The sequence below is a fragment of the Cricetulus griseus genome, assembly GCF_003668045.3.
Source record: "Cricetulus griseus strain 17A/GY chromosome 1 unlocalized genomic scaffold, alternate assembly CriGri-PICRH-1.0 chr1_0, whole genome shotgun sequence".
Classification (NCBI taxonomy): domain Eukaryota; kingdom Metazoa; phylum Chordata; class Mammalia; order Rodentia; family Cricetidae; genus Cricetulus; species Cricetulus griseus.
Window position 1 is genome coordinate 17,996,346 of NW_023276806.1, and position 16,188 is coordinate 18,012,533.

The 16,188-nt window shown below is 37.3% G+C and overlaps 1 protein-coding gene across 2 annotated transcripts in view; it reads right to left on the minus strand.

Annotated features, from left to right (window-relative positions):
- Nucleotides 1-16,188, minus strand: part of Unc5c (unc-5 netrin receptor C) — a 349,129-nt gene that overhangs the window by 66,042 nt on the left and 266,899 nt on the right. For both annotated transcript variants that reach the window (XM_035451642.1, XM_035451641.1), the window contains exons 5-6: nucleotides 5,207-5,387; nucleotides 560-727 (exon numbers count right to left, since the gene is read on the minus strand). In XM_035451642.1, the coding sequence (XP_035307533.1) occupies nucleotides 560-727; nucleotides 5,207-5,387 (349 nt within the window). The remainder of the gene's footprint in view (nucleotides 1-559; nucleotides 728-5,206; nucleotides 5,388-16,188) is intronic.

Consider the following 16,188-nt stretch of genomic DNA (forward strand, 5'->3'; position numbering starts at 1 on the left):
TTCATAAGACAGATGACCAAGATGTACAAACAATAAAGAGCTGGCTATGTTGTATTTTCCAAATCTATTATCTCATATGTCACAAAGCTTAGACTTTCTTTTAATCCATTCCAAATGTTTTATTTGCCCTTGCCCAGAAACTGACACTACATATCAACTATTCCAGTATAAAACATTTTATAAATTTCAGTTCCTATTAATTTTCATGGATTTTTGAAGATCAAGGGTTGTTATTTCTAACATTATGTGGTTTTCAATGTTGTTCAAATCATTTGAATTATAGGATTACAATCTTGCCTTCAGCAGTTTCACAAAGAAACACAGGATGATATTCATTTTTTGTTGTTGTTGTTCTCTTATAGCACTTTGTATGTTTAGGTGATAAAATTAAGGACTTTTGGAGAAAGCTTCAACTTCTCAACAAGATAAATACTAAATGTAGAATGGTTTAAGTAACATTTATCACAAGTTTAAGTCAACATTAGGTCTTTCTATTTAGTTTTAGTATACATTTTCAGAATGGTAGAAGATATTTGGAAGCAGACAATTGTGTATTTACCTGGGCACAATGTAGTGCATGCTATTTTCTGCACACTCTGTCCCTCACAGAAGGCACCACCATTGAGTGGGGCTGGGTTGGTGCAGGTTCTCGTACGTTTCTGATATCCTCGTCCACATCGGCTGTTACATACAGACCACTCTGTCCAAGTGGACCAGCCACCGTTAACTGAATGAGACAAACCACAAAGGGTATATTAAACACATGGGAAACACATGGGAATGTCCAATACACACACACACACACACACACACACACACACACACACACACAGCATACAGACTAGAGTATTTTCTATGTACTAATAAAAAGAACAAGATTTCAATGCTAGAGGACACTACAGATATCATTTCAGAGTTTTGTTGTATAGCTGAAGAATCTAAGTCAAGAAATATAAAATTATTTTCCAAGAGTCACTCACTTATAAAAAAACAAATAAGACTATGTTTTCTTTTCCTTGGCTAGCATTTTTAAGAAAAAAAATCCCCTTACCTAGTTAAACTCCAAAAAATTATATTTGACAGCTTATCTTGCATAATAAATGTTTACATCTGGATGCCAAGGCTGTGAGCCGAAGCATTGGAACTAAATAAAATCACTCAGACTCCTTAAAAAACAAATGATTAACTATTTTTCTTCAGCATTTTCAAACTTCACAGTTTTCAAGGAATTTTGTACAATTTTACAAACCCACATGTGAACCCAATTACAGAATTAAATCTTACAGTTTCCTAGTTTTAAATAAATTGGCAATCTGATTGAGCAGGCAACTGTTATGATAAATCTTTCAGTCAAAAGCCACCTGAGCCCCACCGCCACGTGTGAGCTTTACGTTAGCCGCCCGCCCCAGTTACGCCCAAGTTAAACCTGTATTGGGTTCAAAGCTGTTTGGACAATGATTAGGGCTTCTCATCTGTTAGCTCAGTCTTAATTATCATAAATCTATATATTTTATAAGACTTATCTTATCGGACGCCTTGTTGGCATCCCTCCTGGCTGGTGGATCACATTGTGTCGCTGGAGCAGGAGTGGAGGGGAAAAGAAAGTCCTTCCTGTTTCTTCTTTTCTTAAATATGAGTCTCCTTGCTATGTCACTTCCTTCCTGGATCAGCACTTCTCTACTACATTTCCCAGAATCCCCTTTGACTCCTAGTCCCGTCTACTTGCTGTCTCATTGGCCAAACAGTATTTTATTCAACAACCAATAAAATAAACATACACAGAAGTACTTGCCCCATCAGGCAACTGGTTGGTGCATTTGAAATGGTTCCTCATCTTGTGCAGAAAAGCTAGTTATGATATGTGATGGAGGGACCATATATATATATATATAATATATATATATATATATATGTGTGTGTGTGTGTGTGTGTGTGTGTGTGTGTGTGATTACTGAACAACAATCCCACACTACTTACACTATTCATTTCTGGATATTACAGAAAATATTATGATCTTCTTAAAAATGTAGTTTAATAATTTGTGTTTATTTATTTTTTAAAATGTGAATTATTACTGGTAGTTAAAACACTATAGAACAAGTTTATGCATTTGCCTGCTGACATAAAGAGCTTAGCTACTGAAGCAATACAGATTTTATTTATGCATGCAAATGATTTGCCCTAAATTTTACTTTTTAGAAAATCTATTAATCAGAGAATAAGCATGACTGTATTTACAGACATGAATAAAGGTATCTTCATAATTGTAATGTGATGAATAATTAGCAGCACCTATATTGTTAAATATAGGAAAATGTTAAGTTGTATATTTTCATTCCATTAAAATGATGAAGAGGTTATCTAATAAAACAAGAATATTTAACATTTTACATTAAATAAAAATAACATATGTATAGTTCTTATCTTAATGTACTACCTGTGCATCTAAAAATACCTGTGGTATCATATTGATTTCAAAACACTATCTGTAGATGACAGGATCAAAAACAACTTCTTTGACCTTTTCTATGTATTCCAAATTTTCCCTAAAGATTATACTTTTATAAGCCAAAAGTGACAGCAATGAAGAAGAAGATATAAAAGATATTCAGCATAAGAAATGATGATTTTATATGTTTCTTTGGACTGAGGAGCCCAACTTATGTCTTGGGTAACTCAACTTATGAAGCCATGAAAAGCATGAACAGACAGTCGACAGGTAGAGTTTCAGCTGGAGTTTCCAAATCAAGTTCCATGCTAAGCTTTCTTCTGGTTCCATCCATTTGCCTGTGAGTTTCAAGATTCCATTGTCTTCTTTTCTGATGAGTAGTACTCCACTGTGTAAATGTATCACATTTTCTTATCCATTCTTCAGTTGAGGGGCATCTAGGTTGCTCTCAGGTTTTGGCTATTACAAATAATGCTGATATGAACATAGTTGAACAGATGCCCTTGTTGTATGAATGTGCATCTTTTGCTTAAGAGTGGAATTGCTGGATCTTGTGGTAGACTGATTTCTATTTTCCTGAGGAACTGCCATATTGAGTTCCAAAGTGGCTGTGTGAGTTTGCACTCTCACCAGCAGAGGAGTGTTCTGCTTTCTCCACAAACACAGAAGCTGTAATACTGAGTTACAATTACCAGTCTGTTGACATTCTAATGTCTCATTAAAAACTGGAAGCTTTCATATTTTTTTGGTTTTGTTTGTTTGTGTTTGCAGATACTAGACATAGCCTTCATTTTACAGAGAAAGAGAAGACTTAAAAAATATAGTTTAAAAAGCTAGACAGTTGCTGATCAAGACCTAGTTGCTTCATCTTTGGTCCTGACCTTTTTCTAATAATGCTTATGTTATTTGTGTATGATCCTTCATAATAACAATGTTCTCATTACATTTCCAGGTTTGGAAATCATGCTGTACCGAGAAAGAGATTTGCATCTATATTAAATACCTATAGAATGCATCTATATATAGTGTGCTTTCATTAGTTATTTGTGATTTGCACATACTATGATTTCCCCCTTACTTCTTTGCATTTTAAATGTTGTTAATCAAGTGTTTCAGGCAGTTTAGACTAAGATAAAAAGTACAAAACAATTTCATGTGATTTAAGGAATACAATTGCTTATAATTCAACATAGCCATTATCTGGACTAGGAAATTAAACCCCAGAGTAATCAGAGGATTAAAAAAATTGGAATGCTTCTGTTCTGTAATTAAAGTGGCAGTTTTAAAGGATCTCTGTGCAGCCTCTGTAACATCATGATGATTTCTGTTCTTGCACCTCCCCATCTTGTCAGGGACACAACCATACAAGGGTACTGTCAGAGAGGGAACAAGTTCATCTCTTTCTGTCTCTGACTCTCTAGATACATATATGTGTACACACACACAGACAGACAGACTCTTTCTCTCTCTCTCTCTGTTTCTTTTTAGTATGAGAATTAAACTGATGTAATATGGACCAACAAGTGAAAAACACATGAAGGGATTCAACACGTTTATGCAGCATGGATACACCTCAAAGAAGTAAAAAGCCACACATGCCATGAGAACTAAGCATGATTGTATGAGGTGGACCTGAGAGTGTTAAGTTTTGAAAAGGTTACTAAGAGTTAACTGAGTAAAGTCTGTATAGGACTCTCCTTCCAATTCTCTGTCCTCAATGATAAGAATTTTATTTTCTTTTTAGTGTATGGGAGGTAATTTTCCTGGGGACTTCTCTTGTATCTAAGAAAATGGCCAAAAAGCTGAAATGGAATATTCTTTGAAACCTTATGTTATCTTAATCTTGTCTTCTTTTAGGACTCTCTGAAGTAATTATCAGAATAGGCCCACTGACCCTATCCACTTCTTAAGCCATCAGAATCAAGGCATATGGCTGACCACAAAGAGGCAGAATCACTATTTTCTGAGCACAGGTACAGCTTGGCTGCCTTGTTCAAGAGCAAATCTCGCCTCAGATACTTGATGTTTAGTCTTCTCTGTGGTAATATTCAGTATAACGAAGACCTAATGTTTTGAAAATTATACAAATGTACAGTGTAATTTCTTACTGTACGAAACATCTGAAAGCTTAGCTGGGGAATGACTCACCTGAAATAGCTGGGGGATAACAGGGTACCAGCTGCATATGGAGGTAATAGCACTGATGCTACACAAAATGGAGTGTAGAATTGTTTGACACTTGAGAATCAATAGATTAGGAGATGAGCATCATGAGAGAGGCCAGAGAGTGGAAAGTCTTCCATGCTGTGGGAATGACAGTCCCTTGATCACAGTTGTCTTTATTATGGTTCTATACTCTTTGGGTGGAGGCAAGAAAGCAAGTTCAGGGAGAATGTTTTCTCATTGTGTTTCTGTAAATGTGGATCTGAGCCTAGATTCAAAGGATATACCATTGGTCTGCCTTGAACTTTGTTCTGTCCCAAACTCAGGTCTTGCTGATACTCATTCTCCTTGAGAAATGAGACATCCAAAAAGCAGCAGACACTTGGGTAGGGTTCCAAGACTTTCCAGATGAAAAGTTTCACCACTGTTATGAACCTCCTATAAGTAAGGGAACCATATTGGCATAAGGTTGGAAGGAACAGTAGTGGTAGTCTAAAAGAGATTGCTAGTTGGACATTCTAAAACAAAATAAGGTTATTAATGAGAAAGAATGGCTTGACACATGCTGAATGGAGACCCTGAGAGCTCACTTACCATACACGATGACCGTAGCTGTGGTGCTTTTCCTCTTGGCAACAATATTTTTGGCAACGCAAGTGTAATTTGCTGTGTCTGAGAGCCGGGCCTGCTTGATGATCAGGTTGTGATCAATAGTAATATAAAAATTCCGATCTTCAACAGGATCAATTATGTCTTCATTCTTTAGCCACTCGACCTAAAGACACACAAGAAAATTAGATAAATCTCCCTTCCGGATCCCTGCATGCCTGCTTGTCCTGACCTGGGTTTTGTAGTGTGTATAACATCATTTCATGGTATGAACCACTGCCAAGCAGAGGAAAGTAACTTTCCGAGGTCATATTAGGTATCACTCACCTGGCAAACATGCTGATTCTGTCTGTACTACATTATTCTCAAATGCCAATGAACCAGTTGGGAAATACAGAGCTCAAATTGTTTTCACTTTGCCCTGCAGGCAGGGATGGAGAATGAGCACTGCCAAGTACAGAACCCAATCAAAAATAACAGGCAAAGCGTTTCAAACCTAACCCAAACCTTTCGCTGTTTGATTTGTTTACTCTTGGCAACTTACCTGCTGCTTTACAGAAAAGAATATAAGACTATAAAAAAGCTCAAAAAGCATTTCAGACATCATGGAGAACTAATAAAGCAACATTCAGATGATTTACCTGTAGCCTCCATGCAACATATGGATTAAATTTTCCTGAAAATGCACAGACCACAAAATGTAGCCAAACACATATTTGGAGATGCATATAAACCAAAATATTCAGGGGAATGGGAAAATTTCCCTACCAACCCCTGCACAATCCAAATCACACATAAATCATACTCAAATTTCTTTCTGAGTAAATACTTCCCGTATCCAAATCTTTGGCTCTTAGTTTGCTTTTGGAGAATCAGACCTAAGAAATGACTATTCAACACTATCAAACCATTGTTTTGTTATGCAAATACTATTGGTTTAGCAACAGTGGTGCCCTACTATATCAATAAAAGAAGAGAAACATTCTCATGCAAACTGTCCTTCTGGAGGGTAAACTATTTTTTATCCTGGCAAGATTTGTTTCCCCATGAACCTGTTTTTCCATAATGGAAAACAACACTGATATTTAGCACAGTTAAACTTTCCTCTTGCATTACAGTGGATGTGGACACCGGTAACCTTTAGTGGGAGGAAGTCAACATTGTTGCCATTTTCAAAATCTCAAAAAGAGCTTCTTTGGCACTGTAAGAAGTCTAGAAATTAATCTTTAAATCTGTCAGTGAACTCCACACATCACTGTCCTAAGATACTTCTATACGGCAAGGGACTGTCAGTTACACTTCTCCAATCCACAGAGGAGAAGCCAGCATTAAGAGGGAAAAACAAGAACCAACTATTCGGCTGAGAAACAGAAGTACATGGGGGTACAGATGAGAACAACTATTTGTAATCATGTAAATTTGCAAGCAGTTAAACATTCTTGACATTTGCGCTAATGGTAGGGAGAAAGAGAATGGCATCCATTTAAAACTTGATTTTTAAAGATGAATTTTGTTATCAGAGGCGGACCACACATGATGCCAGTGACTAGCTGCAATATATTTATATGTGTGCGTATGCAAGGTCTCAAGACATACTATCAGAAATCTACTTGACAATATTGACAGTTGACCATTATTTCTTGGTCTAGTTTTGGCCTCGAGTGTGTGTCCTATCATGAAGAAAGCTTCCTTGCTCACTGAAGATGAGATTGCTGATTTTGTACTTAGATGAGCCTTCCTTCAAGCATCTACTTTGCTCTCCCTTGAGTGGTCTCTCTCAGACATAGGGACCCTCTTTTCCTTGGAAGTATCTATGAGTTTACATTTTCCCCTGTAACTTCCCTGTGTGTCATGGTTCCGTGTGTACATAGACTCGTAAGTTCCAACTGAGTCAGTTCAGCAGTGCAGTTCTCTGAGGTTTCCTCAGGGGATCATGTGAAATCTGGCTCCTGAGATTATGTTTGAATTTTCAGTCTTTGCTTTTTTTCCTTTTTGCTTATGTTTCCCTGTTGATTTTTCTTGGAGCACCTCCTTAAGGAATGAGTACATTCAGCCCTTAGGCCCATGGCTTGCTTCTGGTTTCTCACGTAGATTGATAATCTGTTTAACAACCGTGATACTATTCTAATCAGAATTGATATAAAAGAGATCCCAAGGGTATTATGAACCTCTAGTTTACTTGAAGAGTTTATTACATGGAAGAAAGAATTCTATTTACAAATTATACAAAAGATTTTGAGAGTCTGGCCTGATTGTTTGATGGATAATCTTTTTGTTTTCTTCCAGTGTCTCCATGAGTGGTGGGGCTTGTGGGACCTGAGACCTGAGAAGTCCCTGTGTTGAAATGAATGCCTCAGGTCCTTGAGGAAGGGCACTCCCTTTCTCCCCTACTGACTGTTTTCATCACAGAAGTTCTGCTTTGGGCAGTTTCCTGTGTTGGCCTTTGTACCAGCCTTGTAAGAAATGGGTTATATTAGTAAAAAGCAGAACCAAAAGAGGAGGGAAGCTCTGGTAGTTTCAAAGGGGCCTGCATTCTTGTACCCCTGATGTGTCATACCCTCTGCTCTAAAATCAGAACTCCTTGTATAAACACTTCAGGGTTCTTCTGCTGTGCTACCAGACAACAAAATTCTCCAGAATGCCATCTTCTTAGGATGTCAACTTTTTCTGTTCCGCATCTAAACTTCATGCCTGTTGACATCAGTGTTTCTTCTAGAGTCTTCCTAAGTAGCAGGTACTTGGTTTCCTAAGTGGAACAAACACTGGAGCCTCTGCTTAGCAAGTGCCTTTATTTTATATTGTTGTTCCAGATCTTTCTCTCTCATCTCTCTTGCTTTCAGTCTCAGGCTACTAGTTATCACCTGATACCTACATTTTTTTTTGTAGCAATCTAGAGGTCACTTTAGTCAACACAATTTATAATTATATTAATAACCTTAAAGATGAAACATCTGATTTCTGCATTCTGCCCTGGATCTACCTGGAAAAATCTTGTCCTCTTAGCCCACACATTCTTTGTAGAGGCTTCAACTTCAGCTTCACAGTAGGATAGCTTGGAGAATGTTTCTAATATATGAGTTCTAAATTTGACACACAAAGTAAATCTCCCCTCACCTCAAAATAAGGATTCTCAGTCTGAAGAGTTCTATCATCAGTGTTTTCAAATCTCTCTCAAGGGTTAGAAGTTATTGTTATGTTACTGACTTTCAAAATAAATTCTCTAGACAGGCATTGCTAATACCACCCCAAGAGTAAGATGCCATGCACAATCTTGCCCTCTGCCCACCTACACACACTGATCCGAGTTAGGCATCCAAACATGAGCTCCAGGGCACTTCTGTGTACAGTGACATTTTGGAAACATTGTGTAACTTTTGTCCATAATACTACAAGTCATCCAGGTGTTGATATGATATCCAATTATCCTCTCCTTTTGCTAATTTTCTGTCTTCCATGCTTCTTTTCTCTAGTAGTCCTTGCTCAACAGTTCTTCATCAGATCTTCCCATCTGTTTTACCTACCAATCCTATTTCTCATTCTTCTGCATCACCTTGTCTGTATTTCTTAAATGTGATCCTGGTGTCTTTGATGCACAAATCTTGCACCATGCTCTCAACTTTACTCTTTACTTTCAGGTACCTGCTTTCCTTATACATCTGTGTCTTAAAGCAGAGCATAGATGCCCAGAGCCATTGTAAATGGGCTCATGACAAATCCATGAACAAGGAAAAGCAGAACAAGGACTTTTAGTTTTGCTAAGTCACACTGTAGTTTTATCTGTTGGCTCAACTGTCTTAGACACCTGCTTCTTGCTTTGCCTTTCACCCTTAAACATTGTTTCCTTGTCTGTCTTTATATTATTTCATATCACAGAGACAACAGGCAATCAGGAGAGAGCCTCTGAATTCCTGGTCTGCCTAGCTACTCCTATGGCTCACTATCTGAGGGTGCTCTCTGGGCTCTTATAAGGTGACCTTGATTGGGGCTTTCTATCTGTTTATCATTGTCTTATTCAAGGGCAAATCTCAGAAATTCTCTTTCTCTTAAATCATTCAATTATTTCTCTCTCTGGAATAATTTCCATAAACAGGCAAACATACTGTTATTTTTCACAACTCCCACAAAACTATTCAGCCTCACATTCCTCTGTGGGTCTTCTAAGAATTCCTGGAAGATTCCTATCACTCCCTGCCTTCTTCTTTTCTATTGAACCCATCATAATCCTCCTCCATGTTCACTTTCATTGAGACTGTCCTCAGTTGTGAGTGACTTTGACACTCACTATGTAGACAGCATTTAGGACCCACCATACATGCTTAGCAGTAGCATGTGGTCCTGTTAGTCCCTTTCTCCTTCTTATTTGTTTTCCCAGGACACAGCACATTACAGGATCTGTTCCAGCTCATACATCCACCTAAACTTCCTTGATCAAACTGGTACCACCATGGTCTTGCTCTCTTCTTTGTCTCTCTTTTGTACTCAGATTCACTTCCTTGGCAATCTCATTTCATTTAATTCAGATGACTCTCTTAACTTACTTCCAATTCAGATTCCACCCATGATCTTTGGGTGCATATATCTGCTGTCATGTAATGCACTCAATTGTCTGATAGTGTCCTTCTGAACAGACATTCCCAACCTGCTTTTCCTGTTGTCTCATTTGTCTCAGTCAAGGCCAGTTTCAGCCTGCAGCTAGTGAAAGATACTCTCTGGGTGTCTATTGCATTCTTTCTCTCTCTGACCATTCACTGTTGAATGGTCTAGCAATATTCTGACTCCCCCTCACCCACTGCTATCTACTTCCTTCCAATTCCAAGTCACCATTTTTCTATCAGATTGCAAGAAGAATCTTGTCATCTTACCCTCTATGTTTCCTCTTACTCCTCAATATTGTGGGAGTCACAGGAATCTCCCAATATATGCTACATCATTTCCAAACCTCCAGTGACTCCTTAGTTAATCTAATGTCAACTCTAAACCCTTACAGTGAACTATTATGGAGCCCCAATGCTGCCAGAAAACTCAGGCCTTTCCAAGCTTCACTGCCAGTTTTCCCATGGCCTTATCTCTCAGTATGTAGGCCCTGTTACAGAGGCGTTCATGCAAACCAGAATGCTCTTGGTGGGAAGACACTGAATCTGCTGTTCCACTACAGTTGTGTAAATCAATCTTCTCTGAGATGCCCTCATGTTCTGTTGTCCTCACCCCACTCACATCCTTGTTCACACATCACATTTTCAGTATTTCAGCTCCTGGTCAGCCTTGGAACCTTCAGCCCCCATTTATTCCTATACCTTCAACCTCTCACCTTCTTTCTTTCATTTTATTCATCTAATTTATTAATTATTTCCCTCTACAATATAAGCTGAATGGATTTTTTATCTGGTTTTTGGTTTCTAACTAGCCAAAGCTGGCCTTGAATCTATGATCCTCTTGCATGAGTATTTTAAGTGCTATAATTAAAGTCATAGACTACTATGTCAAGCTCCTCTGTTTTTCTTCTTCTTCTTCTTCTTCTTCTTCTTCTTCTTCTTCTTCTTCTTCTTCTTCTTCTTCTTCTTCTTCTTCTTCTTCTTTTTGTTTCTTTGTACCACTGCTTATGTTCTTATGTTCTGGTACTAGCCTATAGACAATGCTTAGCCAGGATTTCCTTACACGTGAATGAAAGCAGGATACACTGTGGAGTGAAATCTGTTATACATACTTTTAGGTTCTTGTGTTTGGCTGTCAAAATTAAGATTAAATATTTTTAGTGAGGACAAGCCCATAAAAAAAACATGATTTTTATTAAGTAGATTTAGTTATGGCTATTGCTCTGCTTGGGATTGAGAATTCAAATCCCCAGAACCCTGGAGGATAGCTGCCTCACCTCTGTGTGGTCTTAGCAGAGACACATGAGACGGGAGATGAGCTCCAGTTACTCTGGGAGTACCCTGTTGCCATCTGAATCCATGTCTGCCTATCCTACTGTAGTGAATTTTTCTTCAAAGGTGAAATGTCTATACAGTACCTATTAAACCTGCATAACTACTGCAGAATTGAAAAGGGGAGGGTGGCTTGCCTAACATTCCTCAAAAAGGAAAATAATATCACATGTTGTTTCAACCCATATGCAACCCTGAGTAAAAAGTTTGTGTAAGCACTGGGTCAAGTGCTGGAGAGCAGATAGGCAGACATGCTGATGGAGATCTCTACAGAAGAGAAGGTGGTGTTTGTACAATCACAATAGGACACATGTTAAGATGAAGGGAACCCAAGAATAAATATATGGAGGAGGGACCTTTGAGGGTGGGGTGGACATCTTCACTTGCTTTTGGTGATGGAGTTCCAATTATCAAGAGGCAAAGGGCATTAGGGTAATGGAACACTTGAGGAAGAGCACATGTTTGGTACAGGCTGCAGAACCTTAGTTGATGTTATATAGAAAGAAGAGTACAAAATGGACTCTGCAGTTAATGGTTTGGGGGAATCTGTGCAGAACTGTGTTACAGAAGACAGAAACAATCTGCTGGCCAAAATAATGAGTTGTGGTTGACCCAATCTAACAAAAAATTCCTGCAGGAGTGCATGGCGCTGGCAATAGTTTAATTACTCAAAATTCAGTTGCTTTTTTGTAAACAGTGAATTTTGAAACACTTAAATCCTAATGATTTTTTCTTGGGTCAGCTTTATCTTACCATTAAATATGGAAGATACTGATTTAAAAGGATATTTAAATGCAAGTGGGATGAAGTAATATTTAATTATTGTTTTTGGCTTAGACAAAATGTTACAGCAATCATAAAAACTTAAATGTATAGAAGAAAAATACATGAAAGTAATTCTATTTATCATGTAAAAGACTATCTGAGTCAGCAAGAGAAATCAATATTCAAGAGCTGTAATGTAACATCTAATTTTAAAAAATGTTTCATGTGCTAGCTCCCGAATCAGCAGTGCCAGAGGAAATGATTCCCTCATTTTGAAGTAATTCCTTGGCTATATTATATATAACATTATTTAAAAAAACAGTACCTTTCATTGTGCTAGATTTTTATTATATTGACTAGTATTAATTAAATTGTTCCAATAATATTTATTCACAATGCAATCTTGGTTAATCAAGCATTAATACTTGCTCTGGTCTATAATTCTCTTCATATTTTGGTTTTTCCCATTTTTCTCTTTTATCTTCCATCTCTCCCACTTGCCAAATGGATTTATTCAACAGGGAACTCTTTCTGAGTTAGTGGTTATTTTTGACTGTGTATAAAACACTCAAGAAGTCAGAAAAATAGGTTCAAGTTCAAGAAATAATAAAACGTTTCTGCCATAAACCATGACTTGACATGGCTCCAGGGATGCCCTGCATCACTCACTTTTTGTCCTCAGGTTCAGTAACTGAATGCTTTGCTGTCATTTGGAGACATACTTGATGTCCTTTTCTCAAGTGCTTAAAAAGCATGGACTTTTATTAAAGGTAAGCAAAAAGCTAGGAAGCAATATCAGAATGTTGTGTTTGCATATTCTGCTGTTATGTTGGATTTGAGTCTTCCCATCGTGTATAGCTGAGAATCTTCCCTTAAAAGGCATTTCCTAAAGCCTCAAAGACAAAGTCTGAATCTACTTCCCGAATTCTAAGCTAAACTTGGTCATTTTAGGTTATATGTGTCTATGTGTCTACTTGGGTTAGTTTCTCAATTATATTTGGGGATAGAATGCTATGTGCCTAACATACAATGACTAGTTTAAGAGTATCAGTAGTATTTAATTAAGAGTGTACTAAAGGAGGTGAGAATGAGATAAGTGTAAAGAACTCAAAAGGTGAAATAAATAATACTAATCTAAAATGCTTGAAATGTGTTTATGTCTGAGTTCTTTGATCCTTCACTGAGATTTATCCTCTTTCAAGTCACCTCCATTCATCCTTAAACAATAATCTGGCACTACGTAAGTAAGCTGTGAATAGACAAATAGCTGTTTTCAGACACTAAAATGCATTTAATTAACTTGTATAAATGCTTTTTAATCCTGTTAGAAGATGTCATTTTAATTAATCACTTCTAAAAACATATGTAGAATGTATTTTAATAAAAGATATTTTATCAATATTAAATCTGATGCTCATTTCTACTTTGATAATAAACATAAGAAATACACACACATATGTATATATATACATATATATATACACTCATACATATAGATATACATATATATGAGTTATTCTTCATGTATATTTCAAGTTATTTCTCAATGCTTGTTCTTTGTGACATCAATCTCCTTACCCCATTCTCCAATATATGGCACATATCTCATGATCTTTATCACTTTAATGAGGACTTCAGGGATGAGATTTCCTTCTAGTGACTTCAAAATGAAAGATGCTTTAAAATATTTTCAATGGGCACACTTTAAAAAGAATCAAGCAGCATCCAGTTATGATCTATCCTAAAGAAACTGTCTCTTTGTACACACACAGGAACTGAAATTCATAATGTTAAATCTAGACATCCTGTGGTTTGTGATATTCTTGCTCTGCGGTAAGTATGCTGAGTGAGAACATGATATCGTTCTGCAAAGAAAAATCTTACATTGTGAATCCTGTTTCAACATTCAATCAAAGAGCAGCAAACAAAATTACGCTCATAGAATTCTACCTGAAAGCATTAGCAAACAAGCAAGAGAGAACATTTATCCAGAAGACATAGCCTGAAGGTTTATGTGCCACTGCAAAAGCCATCTGCAATTGTAGGTTGCTAAGATTTTACCCTCAGAAACTGCAGTCACTGGTGATTCATATTATTTTACTGCTTCGATCTTCTGAGCCCCAGGGTCACCAAAGGTACTCAATATTTTTGTAGTCCCCGCTTAATCTGATGTGTCTCTGCTTTTCAACAGCCATGTGTCAGCTTTTTTATTTTATAAAAGTTACAGTGCTGTTGGTCCACATCTATTCATTTGCTCACTGGATCTTCAAATGGCAACTCTCTGGAGTAATGCCCATCATTCTAATCCAGTGTTACCTTCAAAGACAACTAGTGGTCATGTCAAATTTTCAAATGCAAAGGGAAACTTCTCTTACTGATCTTGCTATGGAAAGTAGCTGCCCTGGGCGTGCCTTGGAAAACACTACCTCTTAGGTTTTACACGCTGTTACGAAAGAATCCCATTGGCCCATTACATTTCCTCTATCATTTACACCAATGGCTCCTAACTTAGTGCTCCCTAACTGTCCAGGAGTCTTTTACCCTGTATTTATTCCTAGATTCCACTGGAAAGGCTCTGATTTTACTGGTTTGAGGAGGAGCCCAGGCATCAGGATTTTCAAATCTCCACAGTGAAGCCCCACTTCATGTTATACAAGAGAGACTTGTATTGTGTACAAATGCTGCTTGGCCAATGACTAGGATTCTCATCTATTAGCTCAGTCTCAATTATCAGAAATCTATATATTTTATAAGACTTATCTTATCGGAAGCCTTATTGGCGTCCCTCCTTGCTGGTGGATCACATTGCTCTGCTGGAGGAAGAGCAGAGGGGAAAAAGGGACACTTTCGGTTTCCTTTGTTTAAATATGAGTTTCCTTGCTATGTCACTTCCTGCCTGGATCACCACTTCTCTACTGCATTTCCCAGAATCCTCTTTGACTCCTAGTCCTGTCTAACTTGCAGTCTCATTGGCCAAAAAATATTTTATTCAATAATCAATAAGATAAACAAACAAAGAAGTACATTCCCCATCATCTTCAGCTATATGTGAGACCTGAAGGCTCCTGTGCACAGGATGGCCATATCCTTTCTTCACTTAAGGCTGATAATTCCCAAGCCATCAACATCAGTCTCAAGTTTCGTTAAGTTCTATCCATAATTCCAATTCTAGATAATTCCATCTGGATGTTCAAAAAATATGAAAAGCATAACAAATTAAAGATCAATCATACTTTCTATTCAAATTGATCTCTTTCAACTTGATACCTCACTGTTTGTTTTAAGTAATGGAGTAAGGAGTAGACTTTCAAGTTGAGTTTAATTCCTCTTCTATATTCTAAGTTTTTCCCTTTTTAACAAAGTATGTGCAGGTAGGAACTATATACAATGGCATAAAATGCCCTCACTATCCTTTAAAAGACTCAGTGAGACAATTCAATACTTTAAAAATATATTTTCCCAAGAGATGTTTTTGTTTAGGTACTACCTGATTTACTAATAGAAATCAGGCAAGGCCACAAATAATTTGTACCACTTTAAGGCACCAAATTTCAAAAATGTACAGTCAATGAAACTATTTTTTTTTATAAGGGGGAACAAAGAATGCAAGAGTCAAACAGTTGACTGTGGCCTTTACCTCTGTAGGCTGAAGGACTACCCAGCTAGAGGTTGCAGGAGCATTTAATGAGATAACAGAGCAGAAGTTTGTGGAATAATGAGCTAGTCAATAATCTCAATGGCATTTCCCCTGCTGCTAATCTTAACTCAGAGGCTACTGTCAAAATAGGACATTTTAAAAGTCTCTGTTAAAAAGTATGTGTCTTTACATTTCTCATACCTAATCAGAAAAGTACACACTAGGGAAGGATATGGCTTTTACTTTACCATGGTAAGGAATTCCATAAATACTGGCTTCTAAATTCTCACATTGGAGGCCAGTGAGATGGTTCAGTAGGTAAGGGTATTTTGCTTCATACCCAAGACCTGAGTTTGATCCCTGGGACCCACATGTTGGAAAATGAGGGTTGAGGACTGAAAACTGTCCTCAGATCTCCACTCACAGGCTGTGTTTTATTCACACCCAAAAACAAAATAAATAAATGTAACTTAAAAATCTTTTGTTAGTAAACTCTCCTTGTGACAGCCATGTCCATTTTTCACAGCCACAATTTCTTACAATATTTGTGTAGAACAGATGTTGCAGTTCCAGGCTTTGTGAATAAGGGTAGGTACCCAAATCTTGCTGTAGGAGGATCATATGCTTAAGAATTTCCTTGA